This window comes from Spermophilus citellus (genome assembly GCF_964194105.1).
Source record: "Spermophilus citellus genome assembly, chromosome: 1".
Classification (NCBI taxonomy): domain Eukaryota; kingdom Metazoa; phylum Chordata; class Mammalia; order Rodentia; family Sciuridae; genus Spermophilus; species Spermophilus citellus.
Window position 1 is genome coordinate 267,660,949 of NC_138182.1, and position 22,713 is coordinate 267,683,661.

The 22,713-nt window shown below is 36.3% G+C and overlaps 1 protein-coding gene across 1 annotated transcript in view; it reads left to right on the top strand.

Annotated features, from left to right (window-relative positions):
- Positions 1 to 22,713, top strand: part of SPEF2 (sperm flagellar 2) — a 169,024-nt gene that overhangs the window by 62,366 nt on the left and 83,945 nt on the right. Inside the window, 6 exon segments of the mRNA XM_081309625.1 lie at positions 8,285 to 8,504; positions 9,122 to 9,276; positions 10,813 to 10,888; positions 12,498 to 12,670; positions 14,680 to 14,783; positions 17,528 to 17,784. Coding sequence (XP_081165751.1) covers positions 8,285 to 8,504; positions 9,122 to 9,276; positions 10,813 to 10,888; positions 12,498 to 12,670; positions 14,680 to 14,783; positions 17,528 to 17,784 — 985 coding nt within the window.

Genomic DNA, 22,713 nt, shown 5'->3' on the forward strand with positions numbered 1-22,713 from the left:
ACTTATTTTGTGGGGTTACAGCCAATGGTGTTTCTTTCTTTTTAATTTTTTTAGTTGTAGGTGGACACAGTACCTTTATCTATTTTCATGTGGTGCAGAGGATGGATCCCAGTGCCTCACAGGTGCAAGACAAGTGCTCTACCACTGAACCACAACCCTAGCTCCACCCACCAGTGGAGTTTCTTAAGATTAGTCTATTAGAAACTTCTAAGTACTTTTGCCACTGTAGCAAGGTAATTTGTCTATTTTTGTTGTTGTTGTTGTTAACTATAGGCAAAAAGATTTCATTTCAGGAAAACCAAGGAAACTATCAACTGTCAAAAAAGAGTGTGACTTGTATCCCTAGGAGCTCCTTTCTCTCTTTTCAGGAAAGAGGAACTTGTCTTGTCCTTGATTTCAGTATTTGAATTGTGTGTTGTCAAGAACCTGCCAAACTGGGAGCACCTGGGGCACATCTATCTCTGCAGATGTTGGTCAGTTCTATCATTTGCAACAAATAAACAAACAAACAAAAAAACTGGATCATGTGTATGCAAACTAATACCACCACACCACAAAGGCCACATTTGACTATCACTAGTAGGTATCATTGACATAATTTGATGTTGCTTGCTTATTGAATGTGGTGCTAGTGGTACTTTGAGATTTTATGGACAGATGAATAACTACTGTGACCCAGATTATCTGTGTCTATGTTGATCTAAGTAAACCATGTGCCTCCTCCTTTGGAAAGATGGATGAAGAAGTTTCATTTCCAACTTGGATGTTTAAGAGTAGCAGGCAATGAGAATGGCATAGACATGGCTTTTGTCCTGTGAGTAGTTATTATGGAGAGACAGACGCAAAATATCTTGAGAAAAAACGTGCAGCTCTACTAGCAGCAGCTTCCAGTCACCTGGGCACTTTTATAAAGAAGGAGGGAATCCAAAGGACACTTGGAAGATCTTTGGTCTTCCCTGAAGTGCACACCAACATTTAAGCACATTTTTTTTCAAGCAGATGCTGTTTATAAATATTCAAGATGGTTCATAAGACCAAAAATAATGACACATCTGTCCATAGGAAACCAAAAGGGTATGACAGACTGGAAGTAACCAGAATTGGTATGTAGTTTCTACAACAAGATAGAGGGAGGTGTGTGAGTCTACTATCTAGGTCAGATAGCAGAGTGGGAGAACCAAGTCATGTGGGAAGGTGGTAAGAATGACGGACGCTATGGGCCCAAGAATTCAGAATTCAGATTCTGGAAAGTTTAGGGTAAATCAGTAAAAACAGTACTACTTTACAGATTAGATTGTGACTTTAATCAAGAGCAGACTCTTCACTCTGTGCTCTAATTTTATGATTTCTGGGTGTAAGTAGACAAGAATACACAGATCTTGAGTTTTGCACTTATACCTTCTCAAAAATGCATACTGATGATATTTATGCAGGTACTATAAAATAAAGACAACTCTTTCCTATATATACTTGACAGTTTACATAAATCAAGTGAACAAACACACATAGCACATCTACACTAAAAGAGCATCTTGTTAAAACAGCAATTCACACCAGGTGCTATTTATCTATTATTGACCACTCTGAGCATCAGTCATTAGTCTTGAAACTAGTAGTCAGATGTCTGTTTAAAAATTATATCTCAAGAAATGAAGATATAGTTTTAAATATATATATATATTTATGTAGATATATATATAATCATATCTCCATAAAACAAGCACATAAAATATAAATCTGGTAGAAATTTCTCATTCTTTTCTACAAATCAAGTGGTAAAGTCTCCTTAGCTGACTGTAGTTGGATTAGTAACCAGTGGTCTGAATCTGTCTTGGTCCAGTTCTGATCGCCTCTTCATTCATCATGTCCAGTTCCATCCTCTTTGAATATTCGATGTAGGCTTCATCTTTGGTCTTGGCTTAGAAACACCATCAGCTGTATTTTAAGGTGACTCTGCTCAGTGTGTTGTATCAAATCCTGTGTCTGCTTATCTCCATGGGTCGGGCTCCAGTTCTTTCCCCAACCTCAACATTCTGTTCTCTTCACAGTCAATGTTCTGTTCCACTGTGTTTGGCCACAATCTAGAACTAATTCAGGGACAGAGAGAGCTTCATCATGCTTCTTTTTGAAAAAGCAAGCCTTTCTGACTGGGGGCAACCAAATGTGATTTTTTCCACTGGGCAGAAATGATCATGCTGATACCCCTCCTGTGTGGCACTAGAAGTACTGTGTGGCCTCCAGCTTCCTAAGTGTTTATAGTCGGTGATCACATAAGCTACTTACACAGAATTATTTCATTCAATCTTTATAATAATCCTCTGAGATATGCTAGCCAGTGTAACCATTTAAGATAAAAGAATTGACAGTGATTCCACAAGTAGTGCAATCATTACCGGAATCCAGATCATCTGATCTTAGAATCTAAGATTTCTTCTTTTGGAAAGGGTTGAATGATTGCAAGGCTCAAAATCATTATAACTTGGCAACCTGCACTTTAACGTGGTCTTGGAATTTGAATCTTGGGTTCTGTTTTCTTATTTGTTCCATTTCTGACTGACTCTATTACAAAATAATTATCATTTGTCTAATTAAAAGTATAAACAATAGCAGTGAATGAAAGCAGAAGCAAGTAATCAATTGTAATGCAATAAAATTATGTAAATTCACTCAATATTTAACTAATTTTGGTGAATGCAGATAATTATTTTGCACAGAAAAAGTCAAGTCCAATTAAAACAAAATATTTTTTTTAAAAGGTCATTTGTATAACAGCGACAGTCCAATGCAATTATAGTTGAATAAGTTCTACCACTTTTAAGGAAAAACCTGTTATCAATACAATACGTTCCTTGTTTTGTTTGCTTCAAAGAAGGTTTCCTTATCTCCAGTGTCATCATGACAGAAATTCTGGCACCAAACGCGACAAACCATCCACAGCACTTTCCACATTTAATTACATTCTGTGCAAGTATTTATTTTATTTATTTAGTCAGTCAGATATTGAATATTAAAAAAATACAGAGGTTGACCATGGTGGTGCACACCTGTAATACCAGTGACTCTGGAAGCTGAGGCAAGAGGATTTAAAGTTTGAGGCCAGCCTCAGCAACTTAGCAAGACCCTGTCTTAAAATTTTAAAATGAAGGATGGGAATGTGGTTCAGTGACTAAATGCCCCTGTGTTTAACCTCTTGTACCAAACACACACATACACACACACACATACACACACACACACACACACACACACACATACACACACACACACACACATACAGAGAGAGAGAGAGAGAGAGAGAGAGAGAGAGAGAAGAATGCTGAGCTTTTAAAAAGCAGAAACATAGGCATGTGTTTATTTATATATGATGTTCTGTAATTATAGAAATATTGTTAACAATAGCCTAAATAGGGTGGGCATTATAGTGCACATCTGTAATCCCAGCTACTTGTGAGACTGAGGCAGGAGGGTCTCAAGATCACAACTTAGTGAGATCCTAAGTTAAAAAAAATTATTTTTTAAAAAATTGGTGATATAGCTCAGAGGTAGAGCATCTGCTGAGCAAGCACAGGCTCTGTGTTCAATTGCTGGTATGTATTTGTCAGCACAGGCAGACAAGAAAACTGTGACCTCATCTCTACCATGGAACACTAGCAGTTCAGGTTGCAGCTGCCACTCTGCATCAGCCACCAATGCCTCTAGGGACAGAACTACTGATTCTTTTTCTTAAATGGTTACACTGGCTAGAACTTTCCAGAAGAGTGTGACTAATGGTGTTAATGCTGAGCATCTTTTTCTTGTTCCTGCCTTTAATGGCAAAATGTGTAACCGCTCTAGTTCAGCTTTACATATTGGTGCAGAGAATGTTAGGAAAGTTATCTTTAATTCATACATTACTAAGAGATTAGGGTTGTTTTTTAAAATCATATTTTTATTTTTTAAATAAAAAATGAAATTTGAATTTCCTCAGGTGCTTTTTTGATAAGAATAATCATATGCTTTTAAAAAATAATAATGTATTAACAGGAGAGAGTAATTGGTTTCTAATATTTAACCTTTTTGTATTCATGGAATAATTCTCTCATGGTGAGGAAACCATGATGTAGCATACAGGTTATAAGCACAGTTCAGTAATCTGACTGCCTAGGTTACAATGTATGCCTTGAAGTAACTCTGTCTGTTTAATACTCAGGATTTTCTTTGACAAAATCAAGAAGAAAATACTTACATGAGGGGTATGTGAGAATCATTTGAGATAATTCATGAAGACAGAAGTACGCAACATATAGCAAATATACAGGCCATGTCAATCAGTATCTTTATGGTCCATTATTAAGTGTTGACTTGTATGTATGACTTTTGCAAGATATCTCTGGGTGAGTTTAGCTTGGGTTTTCTTTTTGGCTGTTTGTTTTCTCAATTATCCAAATGTGCCAGAAAGCTTCTTCTATACTCAAGTCTTCTGTACTCAAGTCTTCTTTATTACTCAAGAAGGTTTTAAACATTTAAATTTCTATTCAATTAAGAAATGAAAATTCTCCTGTAGGCCATTACAGTCTTCAAGTTTAAACAGAGATTTCCAACAGCTTTTCCATTTCTTTCAAGGCTTTTATCTTTTCAAAGACACCATTTAACTTAATTTTAATAACTGGAACATTCTTAGACTATCCTTTGTTATTTTATATTAATAAGTTCACATTTTTACAATATACTTGTAAGTAATATTTCTTATCTTTTATCTCCTTAAAATATGTTGCTATCTTATTTCCTATATTATTACATTGATTCTTGCTATTCTTCACCTTCTGCCAAATTAGTTACAAGTTCATTCACATGATTCATATGGATGTTTTAGACATTTATCCATACAGCATCTCAGTAGTTTTACTCTGTAATTTGTTAATTACCATTTTTATTTTATACTCTTCTTCTAGTTTTTTTTCTTTTTTAGGTCAAATGAGTTTATTTTGTTATTTTTTTAAAAAATTATTTATTTATTTTAATTAGGTATGTATGACAGCAGAATGCATTTTGATTCATTGTACACAATTGCAGCACAACTTTTCATTTCTCTGGTTGTTTACGATGTAGTGTTGCACCATATGTGCAGTCATACATGTACCTAAAGTAATGATATAGATCTCATTCTGCCATCTTTCCTGCCCCCATGTCCCTCCCCACCTCTCACTCCCCTTTGCCCACAGTTTCTCCATTTTGAATCAGCATCCACTTATCAGAGAGAACATTCAGCCTTTGGTAATTGGGATTGGCTTACTTCTCTTAGTGTGATATTCTCCAACTCCATCCATTTACCTGCAAGCTGGTAATATTCCAGTGTGTATATATACTACAATTTCTTTATCTATTCATCCTTTTAAGGGCATCTAGGTTGCTTCCATGGTTTATTGAGAATTGAACTGCTATAAACATTGATGTGGCCTCATTACTATAGTATGCTGATTTTATATCTTTGGATATAGACCAAATAGTGGGATAGCTGGGTCAAATGGTGGTTCCATTCCAAGTTCCAAAGGAATCTCCATACTACTTTCCAGATTGGTTGCACCAATTTGCAGTCCCACCAGCAGTGTATGAGTATGCCTTCCCCCCCCTACCATATCCTCACCAGCACTTATTGTTGTTTTTATTCTTTTTTATTAATTAAATTTTTATTTACATATGATAGCAGAATGGATATAATTATTATTACACATATATACTACAATTTTTCATATCTCTGGTTGTATACAAAGTATACTCATACCAATTCGTGTCTTCACACATGTACTTTGGATAATAATGTCCATCACATTCCACCATCATTTCTAGCCCCCTGCCCCCACCCTTCCCCTCCCACCCATCTGCCTTATCTAGAGTTTGTTTATTTCTCCCATGCTTCCCACCCCTACCCAAGAATGAATCAGCCTCCTTATATCAGAGAAAACATTCAGCATTTGGTTTTTTGGGATTGGCTAACTTCACTTAGCATTATCTTCTCCAACACAATCCATTTACCTGCAAATGCCATGATTTTTTTCTCTTTTATTGCTGAGTATAAATTGCGTATAAAGGCCACATTTTTAATCCATTCATCTATTGAAGGGCCACATTTTTTAATACATTCATCTATTGAAGGTTGGTTCTACAGTTTAGCTATTGGGAATTGTGCTGCTATAAACATTGATGTGGCTGTGTCCCGGTAGTATGCTATTCTTAAGTCCTTTGGGTATAGACCAAGGAGCTGGGTCAAATGGTGGTTCCATTCCCAATTTTCCAAGAAATCTCCATACTGCTTTCCACATTGACTGCACCAATTTGCAGTCCTACCAGCAGTCTATGAGTGTACCTTTTTCCCCACATACTCACCAACACTTATTGTTGTTTGTATTCCTAATAGCTGCCATTCTGACTGGAGTGAGATGAAATCTTAGAGTGGTTTTGATTTGCATTCCTCTAATTGCTAAAGATGTTGAACATTTTTTCATATATTTTTTGATCAAATGTATATCTTCTTCTGAGAAGTGTCTGTTCAGCTCCTTAGTCCATTTATTGATTGGGTTGTTTGTTTTTCTGGTGTTAAGTTTTTTTGAGTTCTTTATATATCTTGGAGATTAGTGCTCTATCTGATGTGCCTGTGGCAAAACTTTGCTCCCAAAATGTAGGTTCTCTCTTCACCTCATTGGTTGTTTCTTTTTCTGAGAATCTTTTTAGTTTAAATATATCCAATTAATTAATTTTTTATTTTATTTCTTATGTTTTAGGAGTCTGGCTAAAAAAGTTGGAGCCTAATCTTACATGATGAAGATTTGGGCCTACTTTTTCCTCCATTAGGTGCAGGGCCTCTGGTCTAATTCCTAGGTCCTTGATCCACTCTGAGTTGAGTTAGAATAGACAAAGCAATCCTTTAGCAAGAAGAGTGAAGCAGGAGTTATCGTAATACCGGACCTTAAACTATACTACAAAACTATAGTAACAAAAACAGCATGGTATTGGCACCAAAATAGATATATAGAACAATGGTACAGAATAGAAGACACAGAGACAAATCCACATAAATATAGTTATTTCATACTAGACAAAGGTGCCAAAAACATACATTGGAGAAATGACAGCCTTTTTAACAAATTGTGCTGGGAGAATTGGAAATCCATATCAGCAAAATGAAACTAAACCTCTATCTCTCACCATGCACAAAACTCGACTCCTCTTAATTTCTTTTGATTATTTGAAAGTCATTTTGTTCCATAATTCCATGCTGAGAGTATTTATTTTCCTTCTGTTTATTTTATTTTATTTTTTTAATTTTTTTATTGATTATTTAAAGCATTACATAGCTCATGATATATCATCTTTCATACATTAGACTCAAATTGTGTTTTGAACTCCCATTTTCACCCCAAATATAGATTGCAGAATCACATCTGTTACATATTCACATTTTTACATAATGCCATATTAGTGTCTGTTGTATTCTGCTACCTTTCCTATCCCCTACTATCCCCCCTCCTCTCCCCTTCTGTTTATTTTAAATTGAGGCATTTTTGTCTAAGGACTATGTGTTTTCTCCTGAGGATAGTTTGATCACATCTCATATTTTATATAAATTGTTTTGATGTTCTTCCTGTACTTTATAGTTTTAATTTCTTCTTTAACAGAAGAATTATTTTTTAAAAAAATGTACCCAGTATTTAATTTTAAATACTTATACTTTATCTTTGTAAAATCAATTTTCAGTTTTGTTATATGAATGTCAGAAAATGTAATCTGTATGGTACTTTCCCATCTCCTTCTACTGCTTGATCATTTCAGCAAAAAACCTGAAGAAAGTAAGAATTAAACATAGTAACCTAGAGAAAACTCCATTGGTCTTAAAAATTCTCTTTTCTTTCTTGTTTTAAACAAGCTTAGTACTTAACATAACATATAAACTATTATATGCTCTCCTTTATCTGTTTATGGATGATAGGATAGTATCAATATGTGTCTTACTGCTCAACCTAGATTAAAATTTGTCTCAACTCAAAACGCCTATTTTCATAAACTAACCTTTTTTTCAACTTTTATGTAGGAGGCTTTTTTTGATACTATGGTGACAGTATTATTGAGTTATTACTTTTTTGAGATTTTTTGAGTTATTACTTTTAAATAATATAATTAATTAAATGTAGTCATCAGATTTCATTTGAGGCAATTTGGATTTATTTTTAATATTTAAAGTTCTTCTATGTTTAGATTCCACTTTTAAGACTGTGTCTCTTAAAATCATAACAATTTGTTATTTTTGCAGAATATGGTTGGAGAGTGGGCTTTACCAGAAGAAATGGTTGATAATTTACCACCCTCCAACAATTGCATATTGGGCCATGTGCTTCACAGATTAGTAGAAAAATCTCTTCCTCCTCACGTGGAACCAAAAGAGACTGAGTTACCTTCATTTGCTATTAAAGGATGCTTGTTGGGGAAAACACTCAGTGGGAAATCTGCCAATCTAAAGTCTCTACAGAAAGGTAGAATGCTTCCCCCGCCCCCAATTCTTCCTGGGTTCCATTTGCACTGAGTGTAGTTGCAAATATCCATGTCTATAGAAAACATACATGAAGCTCTGCTAATACATTGGAAAATCTGTCATCACAAGTTTTATAAGAGTGTGATCACTTAATTCATTATCCAGGCCATAGTTATTCACTTGAAGATGATTGAAGTACTGACAACATGCTACAACATAGATAAATTTTTACATTATGCTAAGTAAAATAGGCCAGACACAAAAGGTCACTTAAACTATGCTTCCATTCACATGAAATACCCAGAATAGGCAAATCTATAGAGACAGAAACTGAATTAGTAGTTGCCGATGGGTATGGGTTTCCTTTTGAGGTGATGAAAATTTTCTATAACAAGATAATTATGACGGTTGGGCAACTTTATGAATGTCTAATGCCACTGAGTTGTATCCTATAAAGTGCTTAATTTTATGCTATGTGAATTTGCCACAATAAAAGAGGAGTTTAATCAAAAAGACAGTTCTTGGGGGCCTAAAGACAGTGTGAAGCTAGAACACAAGGGCAATCATATCCATTTCCCAAGTGAAAAGCTCTTAATAAAATTATCATTTGTACTTTAGACTTTCCTATTCAGGTACTTTCTATTGACAAACTTGTCCAAGAAGCTATCCAAGCATTTTATAACAATGAAGAAGCCATGGAGGCCCCACCAATTCAGGAAGAAGATGGAGAAGAGGCTCCACCCACTCCACAGAAAGACAGTATAGAAAACCAGGCAAGTGTGATGTTAGTTTTCTTTTCTGCACCTAGTGCACTAGAGCTATGAAGCTGAATGGAATTCTAAAGATCTTCTAGACCAGAGCTCTTTTCAGCAAAGTTCCCAGAGAGAAAGTAGTCTAGGTTTGTGGGCAAAGAGACAAAATGGAGGATACTATGTGAGTATTTATAAAACGAAGGAGAGAACTCTTGCCCACCCCACATACACACTGGTTTCCCTGGGTGGACCATCCACCATGATGATTGAAGTACTTGGCACCCAGTGACTATAAGCTGGGTACTTTCCCCAGAGGAAGGAGCCACTGGCTGGCTGGAGAGACTGATTTGTGTGGATAAGGAGGGTGATACATGAGTGTTGGAAGGAAACTCAAAAAGTCCCTAAATCCCAGACTAGTGTCCTACCACTCAGTGCCTGGCAGTTGTCAACATTAGAGTCCCCAACACATAGATGAAGACAGTGCTGGCCCTGGAAAATGCACAAGGCAGGTACCTGAGCCCTGTGGAGATGAGGTAGACAGAGACACTTAATGTGGTTTCTAGTCTCACAGTGCTAGGCTGTTTCAGTGTTGTCCAAGAACCACATTAAATGCTAGCTGGATTAATTGGTCCACAGCCATAGTGTGCCAACTCATGACTAGTAGATCTCAGTTTCAGGTAGGGGTCAAGTGTGTTCTCCATGTGGTTTACATGTATCACATTCCCATTGTTTGCTTGCATCATATTTCATCCCATTGCAATTCTTTACCTTATTGCATCAACATTCTTGGGAGTCGGTAGAGAGAGAATAATGTGATCCCACTTTGAGAATCATTGATGTGGCCCAGTATCCTTATTTTGTAAAGGAGACTGTAGAGGCCCTAAACATGAACTCATTTGTTCAGGGTCAGAAGACGTGAGAATGCCTCTTCTGTGACTGGGTTCTGGATTCTAAATCCCGTACTCTTTCCTCTATCTTATACTGTCTTTGCAATTGAATAAAGTAGCAAAGAATCCAATCAAGATCATTTGTATTGGCTGCAACATAGATAGCATTTTTACAAGAATTCCAAAAATAACTATGAGAAGTTTGCTTCATTGTGAGGCTACTTCTTCTTCCATGTTGTGCTATTATTTCAATTTTAATCAATATGGAAATGGATAATATACACTTTTATGTTTATTTTCCTATGAATTACTATGACTGACACCTCTAGGATTACTTTTTTAAGATGGTGGTTTTTCATAAATTCTACTTGTCCTTCTGGTTCCAGTTTATTTTCAAAATAGTTGCTATATTTTTACTTAAAATTGAATTCAAAATACAGATCTTATCATAGGTTACTGTTTGTTTCTCAATGTGGCAATTATCATCAAATTTTGTTTGTTTCTAAAAATCATCATTTAGGAATGAAACTGAAATCCCCTTTAATATCATTAATGTTGTAGATAAAATACTATATTCTCAACCCTTTTTATAGAAATAAAATCAGGAAGATTATGAAAATATAACAATTAAATCTCTCCCCGTGTGTATGTGTTTGTTTTCTTCTTAAAGGATCCACAAAATGTGCTTTCAGCTGATCTAGTTTCAGGTGAAACAGTACCAGAAACAAAAAATGAAGCTGAACCTGGTAAATAAGATATCAAGACACCCCACCCATCATTTATATTAGAGCCATAGACAAACAGTAAGAGCCCATATATGTAAGTACAAACGTGCTTTCAGGGAAAGAGACACAGGGAAATTTGCATACTTGTCCATGTGCAAGACCAAGGTAACCCTGATAAAGGATGAAAAGAATTACACCACCGTCCTTTTACTGTCCTTCAAATGGCTGCTCAGTTTTGTAGCTGTTATGCAAACAGCCAGCATATGTCATTTTCACCCCTTCCTGGCATCTCAACTGTGTCTTCTCAGATCCGTGTGTGTGTTCTGTTGGGGTGTTCTGTGTGTGCTGCTTTGTACTGTATTCAGGGAGGCTGCCGATAGACAGTGGTTGCTAAAAAAAAAAAAAAAAAAAAAAACCAACTTAGATTATCCCTTACCTTGGAATCATAGAACCAACTTCTCAATCCTAACAAAAGTTAACCCTCCTGGGATCTGGACTTAAGTTCTTCAGATTCTTTATAGAACCATTGAAGGAAAACAACTTTATTCTCTTTTCTATTTGTGCTGGTGAATGCTTTCCATATTCAATAGTTTAGTTTCCTTATATTCTAGCATAAAGCTTAGATCCTTCTGTGTTGTCATTATTACCGTCACCACTGAACACTGTTTGATTTACTATGAGCATGCAAATCATCCACAGAAATTTATTCATTTCCTTGTGATACTGAAACCCAGCACCTCTATAAAAACCAGGGCTTCACCTGAACTGGGCAAATGCTATACTTATGAGCTACAGCCCCAGCTCATCTATTTTATTTAAGAGATCATTGTAATAGACTTTTTTTAAACCTCTATAGGTAGTTTATGATATATTTTATTAAAAGTTCAATTAATCATAAACTCTAAAAAATTTTTCCCATATCATTTAACTAAAACCCCCTTTAACTTCTATATTGTCTGTCCATGTTTATTACTTATAACATGATAATCCAGAAAAAGGAAAATACAATAAATTAGCATTTTAACAAAGTTTTAAAAGAAAGTTGGCTTGTTTTCTTTTTTTTATTTTTTTATTTTTTATATTTTGATATTTATTTTTTAGTTTTCGGCAGACACATCATCTTTGTCTGTATGTGGTGCTGAGGATCGAACCCGGGCCGCACGCATGCCAGGCGAGCGCGCTACTGCTTGAGCCACATCCCCAGCCCAGTTGGCTTGTTTTCTGAGAAGAGAACTCAAACTTTGTTAAAGTATTTCTAATGATATTGTTATGAGCTCAGGTCATACAGGAAAGAAAGGAAGGAAGGGAAGGAAGGAGGGAGGGATCTTAAGTCCCAAGTTTTCAATTCTGCAAGTATTTCAATGAAATTGATACAGGTCCATTAAAATAGGTTGGGAATCATAATCTAGAACTGATATATCCTTATTATAATTTAGAAAAAGATAGATTATCTACAGATAAGACACTGGGACAATATAGGATCTTTTACATATACAAATCATTCTATAAATAAGACACTGGGCAAATATCATGTCTGGGATGCTGGGAGAAATGAATTTTCAATGGTGTGCAATGAGAGCAAAAGCCTTGCTGTGTTTTTTCCACTACATCCTTCCTCTGTGTATCTCAGGCATAGCTGCCTCTGAAAATCCTTGTGTCCAAAACTATAGAGGGTCACTCAGATGGTTGTTAGATGTAAATACTAGAAGTTTTTTCTTAACTACTCTTCCTATTTTGTCAGATACAAATACTAACAAAACACCAAATGCTGAAGAGGTAAATTCAAGCAAAACTTTCTCAACAGTAAGTGTTAGAATCTAATTTTTTCTACTAGTATATTAAAATGTGTCATAATTCATGGTCTTTTGGTGTATTTTCAAGTGAAGTGAACTAGTAATGTTCTCCTCTTTGGTTTTAAGTTAAATCTGATGATAAGACATTAGCTAACTTGAGTTTACTTGATATTCTTTATAGTCTCAGTATTCTTTACATGAGCAGTGGAAATTCCTATTCAGTTTTGCCAGGTAATAAAGTGTACATGTGCTCCTTTTAAAAAATTTTTTAGTTTTATATTTTTAGTTTTAGACCTTTATATTTTTAGTTTTATATTTATATTTTTAGACCTTTACTTTATTTATTTATATATTTGCGGTGCTGAGAATCGAACCCAGTACCTCACACATGCCAGGTAAGTGCACCACCACTAAGCCACAGCCACAGCCTCAACATGTGCTTCTGTAAATTTTAGTTTTATAACAAATTTATTTTGGGATATTTTCCTTTACCACTTAATTTATGGCTTAATTTCCTCTTGCACACTCTTTACTTTTAAGGGATTCTTCCAGAATTTATCCTTAGTTTTGCTGATAAGTCTAATTTTTAAATTTATCCTCCCTCAAATATTGACAATAATGTGCTCAATATTGTTTCTAATGGAAGCTCATATTTTAAATAATGGATTACTTTTCTATGGAAGCTTTTTTGTCATCAAATAGAATGACCAGATTAATCAAGTGGGATTTCACTTATTTTACTTTTATCACTTGATTACTTTTATTATTAATTTCATCATAAAAAACAATATTATAATATTTTATATTTTAAAACTGATTAAAGATAGAAAAAAATGGAAGGGTATACATCAAACGATAAATATGATGACTGATGAGATGGTTAATGGGTTTAGAAAAAGCAATAAATGGGATCCTTAAATTTTTCATCTGTGTATTCACAATAAGAATTAGCAGAAAAGCTGAGTTTATTTTTATAATTACATTTATTTATTTACAAATACTCCAAAGTTCATATTCAATTCAAAGAGCACACTTTTTTCTGCATACTCTTTTAAGTATCTGGGACATATCAGTGAACAAAAAAGACAGAGTCCCCTGCCCTTATGAAGTACACATTCTAATAGAAGGGGACAGAGAACTCTTAAGTCATAAATAAATCACAAATTATGAGTAAAGGGACTGTATATCATGTTAGATCACAGAAAGTGTCAAGAGGACACTAGGGTCAAATAGAGCAAGGGGGATCAGGAGCATCTACCATGGGGCAAGGGAATGAGGGAAGGTCATTACATTAAATTGGGAGCGTCTCCTTGATAAAAAGAGTCCATCCAAGAAAATGTAAAGAGGTGAGAGAATCAGCTCAGGCCAGTTGGGGACTTCCAGGGAATTATCATGCTATTTGGCATGAAAGTATGTTGAGAAAGGTATATTATCATTTGATATAAAATACTGATTCTAGTGACTAAGTTAAGAATGGACTCTCGGGAAGTCCCTGTTTCAGGAATACCACATAGCTTGTATTGAACTAACCCTCCTACAAATGATAGCTATATATGATGGACAAAATAAAAAAGCTAATGATATTCAGACCAGAGGAACAGAAAAAATCAAAGCAGCCAGCAAGCAAGGAGCAAAAACCAGGCAGTGAAAGACAAGGACTTCACTAGGCAAGAGCTGTGTAGATGCAGATTTCCCCCAAGGGCACACCCCTGTGCATGAAATGACTAGTGCTCACTCAGAAAGCTCTACCATTCTGATTGAAAGTATTGGAGGAGGATGTTCAGGATGCCAGAGCAGCTGAACACTAAAGAGGAATATGATGGAAGGAAGGGAGCCCCAAAAGAAGAGTCTCATATTCTATGTACAAATGTTCCTTAAATTCTTCCCTGACTCCAGAATTGTGTTAAATGCTCAGAGTCTTCCTCAGGGAGCATGACCATTTAAGTGCTTTCTCCTCCAAGCAATTTGAATCTGACTTTTAAATAAGCTGTATTTTTCCATCATCGATTCTTTTCACAGCTCTCTGTGCGAGCTCAGCTTGGTGCAAAATCAGAGCAGTTGTTGAAAAAAGGAAAGAGCATTCCGGACAAATTGCTAGTTAACATCATGGTAAATGCTATTAAGTATGTATTGCTTTCTTTTTCTTTTGTATCTATTTAACATTTTCTTTATTGAACAAATATATATCAGTTGTAATATAGTAATATAGATTTTTTTTTGCTTTTAATATCTAGTGATTTAAAATTTACAGTAAGGTCAATTTACATAGGTTTTCATGCCTAGTTTCACTCCCTCCCCTCATCAACCTTGACTTTTTTCACCTAAATGTAAAAACAGACCAGATTCTATTACCTTTGGGGAAATCAAGGAGACAGGATAATTGAGAAAGCCAAGGGACAAACTATGGAGAAAAGAGATCAGGTAACTGCGCTTCCTCAATTTGTGTTTCAAGGAGAGAGGTTAGGAGTTGGGATCCAAAACTAGATAGTGCTGGGCAGGACAGCAGTGGGGGCACTGACCAGAAGAATATCCACATACTTCTGTGTGTGCAGAGATCCTATGTGGGAGAAGATAAAGAAACAGAATATCAAATTAGTTTGTCATTTTGGATTCGATATAATCCTTTTTAAGGAGGAAGGCTTCTCTTTACCCTTCCTTGTTAAAACAGAAAAGAGAGAAATTAAAAGAAACCATTGGAGCTCAGTTGATCCATATGATAAAGAAATAAGGCCAAGCAGGATGGAAAAATAAAAAAGAGTTCTGTAGGTTCCTGTGAATGCGTTGGAGAGCTTGGAGTAGGTGAGGAAATAGAATCGGTTCTCTGTGCCATGTGGGAAGCATTAAGACAAACAAGGAAGGAGATATTAAAGAAGGTTTACTATGTACCTGGAATAAACTCCTCGGTGTTTTCTTAAAAGGGCACATTGAAGATTTAAGTTGCTTCAGATATGATAAATTTATAAATAGGGACATAAGGCTGCTGTCAGGGCTGGAGGGGCCTCATTCTAATACTTGTAAGATTTCTTAGCTGGGTACAGTGGCACACAGACCTGTAATCCCAGCAACTTGGAAGCCTGAGGCAGAAGTGTTGCCAGGTTCAAAGCCACACTCAGCAACTTAGCGAGGCCCTAAGCAACTTAGCAAGACCCTGTCTCAAAATTAAAAGGCTGGGATGTGGTTCAGTAATTAAGCACCCTGGGTTCAATCCCTGGTACACCCCACCACCACACACACACACACACACACACACACACACACACACACAAGATTTCTTAAAACTGGCATAATTTTACCCATGGAAATTTTTTTCAACGATAAAAATGGAATTGAAAGCATCAAACATAAAGCAGATCTTTGGCTTCAGTAGAGTTAGAGGACCTACACTGCATTGCCATGACTCTGTTATCCTTCAGCCCCACCACCATCCCAATGCCCAGTGTCCCAGCAGTCCCTCTAGAGGATGGTCACTAGTTTGAAATCCTTTGAGCTAACACAGTGAGGAAAGGGACTAAGCTGATCCAGTTAAACAGCTGGCTAGTGATGCAGCCTGAGCCAAAGCCCAGGTATCCTGACTCCCTAGCATCTGATGTCCCCACTCCACAGCTGAAATGGTGTGGCCATGACCTCCTCCTCTCTCTGAGGAGACTCCTAGGATGGTGGGAACCCTGGCCCTCAACAGGTACTCAAGGAAATTATCCTTTCTATCTTAGGCCAATAAATCAATAAATCCAATTAACGCAAAATGTTTTACCACACTCTGGAATAGTAAAATGCAGTCTTTTCCTGTTCTTCATTACCTAATTTGGGAAAACAGATGGTAACTTGAAGAAAGTTTGATACTGTGCAAGAATCACTGGATTCGGGGTTATTTGCAGTTTTATACCGTTGAACAAGTAATGAAATCTTTGAAGCTTAGTTTTTGTACTTTTTCCTTGACAATGATCAGAAGGATCACATACAGGCACCAAAGCAGACTTAGAAACCTCTGGAAAGGGGATTCTACTATTTATATGACTTCTAACAGAGAATGAAGTGAAACCATACCTTTCAATTCAAAGTCCAAAATCCCAATTTTGTATAATTTAAGGTTTTAGAAGAAAGTTGAAGTCAATGTCATTTTTGCATTATTTTCCAATTGCAAACTGAAGTAATAATTCTTGGAATTCTCTGTAGAAGGCATTGTGCTGAGTGGAAAAATCCAGGAAATGCTTCTCATCCTTCAGTAACTTAGAACCTGATTGAAATTTTTTAAAAACTCACTTGAATTTTTCTAAATTGTATGAGGAAATGAATGAGAGGTAAAGGAGTTGAGATCAGGCTGTTATGCCCACGCAGGAGCTGGAGGGGTAGGAAGAACTCTCTGGGTTGACAGTGTGAATAGTCAGTATGTGCTGAATTCTGGGCTAGGTTTATTAAATGGACGCTTTTAGTTCATCCTGTGAGGGATGTTGTCATCCATTGTACAGATAGGATATTGAGGTGCCAAAGCAGAAGAGTCTATGAACACAATCTAGAAAATGCAATTCCTACATAATATTAAGGAGATGAGTGTGTTTAAAATAAATCTTCAAAATTGTGAAAAATAGGAAGTTATGTAGAAATGAAGTTGTGGCCAGTGGTTTTTAGTACCATGTTAAGGCCTCTGGAATTGACTTGGAGGGCAGCAGGGTCTCATGGGAGGACTTTAAGCAAGGGAATGATACTAGCACATAAGGAAACCTAATCTTTTGATTGTAAAGTAATGAAATCCTTGCAGTAGAAGGTTATTGTGGAATTGAAGGAAAGGTAAAAGCAAGGATCATTGTACTATTATTTGTAAAGTACTTGTGTCTATCAAAATGTTAATGTCTTGTTCTGTTTGATCTAGTGAGTTACCTATAGATCAAAGCTGGATCCTTGATGGTTTTCCAATGACATTGAACCAAGCACAGCTTCTGGAGGAAACTCTCACAGGCTGCAACAGAAACCTCATAGAAAAGGAGGCAAAGAAAACACAAATATCTACACTGGCTGTTGATCCTACAGCTTCCAAAGAAGTACCTCCTCCCCCGTCTGCATTTGATTTTGTCATATTACTAGATATTTCAGATGCTTTCTCACTGAGTCGCAAGAATGATATTATGGGTAAGTCCAACACCTTTTTATTTTTTAGACTCCATTTAAAACATTCTATTACAGCATTATAGTTAAAAGTGATATTGAGGTTCATTGACATAGTCACACAGGCATGGACTGTAACTTGCTCCATTTTAGTCCTCAGTACTTCCTCTTTCCCTCCTCTCCTCCCACCCACTGTTCCCTTCCTCTACTCTACTGGTCTTCCTTCTATTTATTTATTGTTTGTTTAAGTGCTGACTTATAGATATGCATAAAGGTGGAATTCACTGTGGTACAGTTATATATGTTCAGGGTATAATTTGGTAAATCTCATTCTGTAGTTCTTCCCATTTCCTGTCCTTCCTCCCACCCCCTTTATCTCCTTCCTCTGGCTCACTGATCTCCCTCCTGTTTTGATGGGATCCCCTTCCTTTTTTCTCTTATTTTGCTCTAGCTTTTTTTTTTTTTTTTACATTTTTTTACAATCAAAACTGTTGGTTTTATTTGTTCTCTAATTCAGTGAGTACAATTGTAAGAAAGAATCCATTTCAGTCTTTCAAAGACTTATCTAGCTGAGCATATTTGCCTCTGACTTTGACTGTTAGCATTCAGCACCAAGGTCAAGCCTGGAACTAAAGGAGAACTGCAGGCTGACTGCAGGCATCTCACTCTGGCAGATGCCTGACACAGAACCTCCTTTCATTGGATTTAAAATTGAGTGTGCAGGGCTGGAGCTGGGGCTCAGTGGTAGAGCGCTTGCCAAGCTTATGTGAGGCACTGGGTTCGATCCTCAGCACCTCATAAAAATAAATAAAATAAAGGTATTGTGTCCACCTACAACTAAAATACATATATATATTTTTTTAAAAAAATTGTGCAACAGTGTTCACAACTTTGAAAATCCATCTGTACTTTTCATATTCAAATAAGTAAAGTATAAAAAGGTTATTATTTCATCTTGAGATTTTTCTTTCTTAGAATTTAAAATTGTAATGATTTTTAAAAGATCTTTTTGTTAATGTTCTCCTTTATCTAAAGCAAGATTCCACCTAAACTATTTTAGACAGATAAAAGGATATTCTTCTAAAGTATCTTGTTCATTGACACAGTCATTTAATTTATACCCACGCTTACTAAGTGCCAGACACTGCTAGACAACTGGTGATAGACCTATAAAGGAAAAATGGGTCCCGCCTCCAAAGAGTATAGTGAAAATTGTAGACAAGGAACCAAGGGATTATGACATAGAGCTGTGCTGTCCAGCATGGTGGCCACTAGTCACATGTGCCTATTTACATTAATTTAAACAAATAAATGAAAAATGCAGTTCTTCAGTCACACCTATCACAATTTATGAACCAGATTGACAGCACTGACACAGAATGTTTTCTTCCTATTGGAAAGCACTAGGACACATTGATGGGGGCTAAAATGGTAAATAGTAAATATTTACCTAATATTTATAAGGTGTCAGGCATTGATCATATAGAAATGAAAGGCTAGTCCCCATAGTTTATGGGATAATGTGAAGAAAAATAAACTTAATTAGATAATGTGGTTTGTTATATGCTATAACAGAGATGCCCAGCATGGGGAGAGGTTAGCCCAACCAAAACAAGGAGCAAACTAAAGAGGAAGCATTTGCATAGCTTAGGTAGTGAGCACAAAATGTTTATTCAGAGAATAGCAAGAACCTCATTAGGACTGAGAGACTATACCAAGGTCTGCTGGAAAGTAGGTGGGGACCAGTTAAGAGTCTGGCACTAAACTGAGTTGTTCAGACTTTATCTGAAGCTGTGTGAAGCCACCCTATGACACTAAACACAGGTCTATTGCATTTAGATATGCTTTTTATAATGATAGTTCTGGCTGCAGTGTGGATGATGAATCAGAAAAGGAGTGAGATTGGAAGCAATTACCATTTTGAAAGTAACAAATACATTAAGACAACAGCAAGAGGCAAGGGAGGAACAATCAGATGCAAGTGATATTTAGGGGGTAAACTTGGGGAGACCAGGATGACTTTGTTTCCAGTTTGCCCAGATTTTTTAATGGTGATACCATTCACTTAGATAATATAGAAAAAAAACACTCAGAATTTCTTTTGGGATTGTGTTGATCTTGAAATGCCTGTGGGACAATTAAGCTAGGATATTCTGAAAACAATTCTATAAATGGCTCTAGATATCAGGAGGGAAATATAAAGATTTTAAGGTGAACAGAATCATCTAGGAAGAATGCATAAGAAAAAGATCCATACTGACACAAAACATCATAATTTAACGTGGAGAACAAAGGAAGACTATCTAGAAGCAACAGCTAGAGGGAAAGCAAGTCAGGGAGCATACTGTCTCCCAAGAAAAGAAGACAGATTTTCAAAACAGGTATTGTTCAAACTCCCTCCCAGATCAGCCTGAGCCAGGGTGTAGGAACCCAGTCACTAGGATCCAGTGCAGTGTGCCTTCTTGCAATGCTTGGGGTCCTCAGAGAAGCCTGAAGAACAACATCACAGAGATGCATATTATATCCAAAGCCAGATGGACTGCAGAGCATCAATCCAGCTAGGGTGGGCAGAGAGCAATGGTCCAAACCAAAGCCAACAGGCAGAAGACCAGAAGGACCTAAGGAGAGAGATAGACATTGTTAAGAGAATGGTGTCAGAAATGAAGAGCAAAGGCTGCTCAGGCTGTTCAGCTTCTGGCCCTGGATCATGAGTCTGAGAAGGGAAGCAGTGTACATCACTTGGTTACAGGTAGTAGAAGGTCAGGCTCATCCTTTGTAGCCAATGGTGACTGAAATGAGACATGAGGGGCTTCCAGGGATGATACTGTTTGTTTCTTGCTCTGGATACTGACTACTTTCAGTTTCTGGAATTCATCAAACTCTTTATTTATGTTTGGTTTTTTTTTTGGCAGATACAACTGAATGAAGAGTATGAAAATTTAAAAATCCAAAATCTGGAATCAAAATGACTAGAATCAAATTCCTTTTCTACTACATACAAATTTATGCAGTTTGGGGACAATTACAGAACCCAAATCTTGCTTTACAGGTTTTGCTGTAAATACAAAATAACATAGTATGTTTAAGAGCATTTAAGAACTGTGTGCTAAATTCTACCTATTTATGCTACGGAGAAATCCAATAAGATAAAGTCTGAAACATGTCCACTGGCTTTGACATTTTACATGACTAGAATGAGAACTATCTCATTGGCAATAGTGGGGATGGGGGTGGTAATGGATTTCAGTAGGCTGAGGCACAAATAGGAGGTGTGTAAGTAGAGTGTGTGGGTGGAGATAACTACCAAGAAGCTCATCTGGAAAGAAAGCATGGTGACATGGTAGTTTGTTTTTGGTCTCCCTCCTTCTCTCTCTTTACTTTAGGAAAGGGTGCATATATATGAAAGACCTCAGATGATTTTTGAGGCAGGAAATCAGTTATGTATTAGTTATAGTTATGTATTATTTTCCTAGAGGTCTACCATAGATGTCCCCAATCTACGTAGGGGAAGAGAGGGGAACATCATCTAAGCCTGGGTAGCAGAGGAACACAGCAATTGGAGTGGTTAGATGGGGAGAGAAGTTGAAGTGTTCAATTGTGCAGTTTAGGCGTTCTAAAAAATAAAGCCAATTTGGGAAGAAAATATAGGAATTCAGGAACCAGATGCTATTGGAAAGATTTAGCAGTTACACAAGAGTGTTGTTCAAACCAGAGTTTGTGATAGGATTTACAGTGGCCACGGTAATGGGTGCTGGAAGAAGAAAGAAGGGACTGGGCAATGACTGGGCAGTGTTGGCACAGAGAGGAATGAATCCATTTGGCAAATATGAAATAGTGACCATGAGATGGTGCATGATAACATCTCCTAAGAAGAGATCCCACGATTTTCTTCAATCACCCATTCTGTAGAAGGGGAACAACTGATTGCTATACCCTGTGATGGCCCTTGATTATCTTGAATGCTATTAATTCACTCTTCAGTGCTTTTTTGCTTTGAGTAATTCTAATTTATTTTAATGTAGTTCCAGGCTTTCTTTCCTGCCTTTAGATGTAGTGGGTTTTATAAATAGCCAAAAAAAATGCATGCACATTATCCTGTATTCTAAATCCAATTCATCTTGTTCTATCATGAATATAGAAGGGGAACAACTGATTACTGTACTTGTGAAGGTCCTTCATTTTCTTGAATGTCATAAATTCATCCTTCAGTGCTCTCTTGCTTTGAGTATCTCTGATTCTTTTTAATCTAGTTCAAGGCTTTCTTTTCTCTTTATCATTTCCAATTGTTCTGATATTATGAGTGTCCTGAATTTTGTGCCATTTATCCAGAACTGGACGCAATTAGAGATGTCGAGGCTGTTTTTTGCTTTTTTGTCCCTGTGATCTATTTTTTATGTCTATTAAAGAGAAGGAACTCATGAATCTAGGAAAAAAACATTATTTATTTTATGGTATTGTAATATAATGTCAAAAATAATTGTATGTGCATTTAACTTTATGGCTATCTTGTTATTTCATTCTTAATTTTTACTTCATAGAATTGATTTTTCTTTATTCCAAGTTTGTCATCCCTCATGACCCATCATCAGTTTTCCTCCTCACCTGTTCATAATGTTAAATCAGACTTTTTGTTTTTGAGAGAAAGATATCTCTGAAATAAAAAGTTTATTAAGCTGTTACAGATCCTCAGCAAAATTAAAAGGATTCATCCTGGGACAGACCCCCTAAACTACGCACAGCATGGGCAGACGGCACTTGCCAAATAGCCCAGGAATGCAAGGAGCCAGAGTACTTTATAATGAAGTTTTTTTTCTTTTTTTTTCTTTTTTCTTTTTTTTTAATTGTTGGTTGTTCAAAACATTACATAGTTCTTGACATATCATATTTCACACTTTGATTCAAGTGAGTTATGAACTCCCATTTTTACCCCGTATACAGATTGCAGAGTCACAT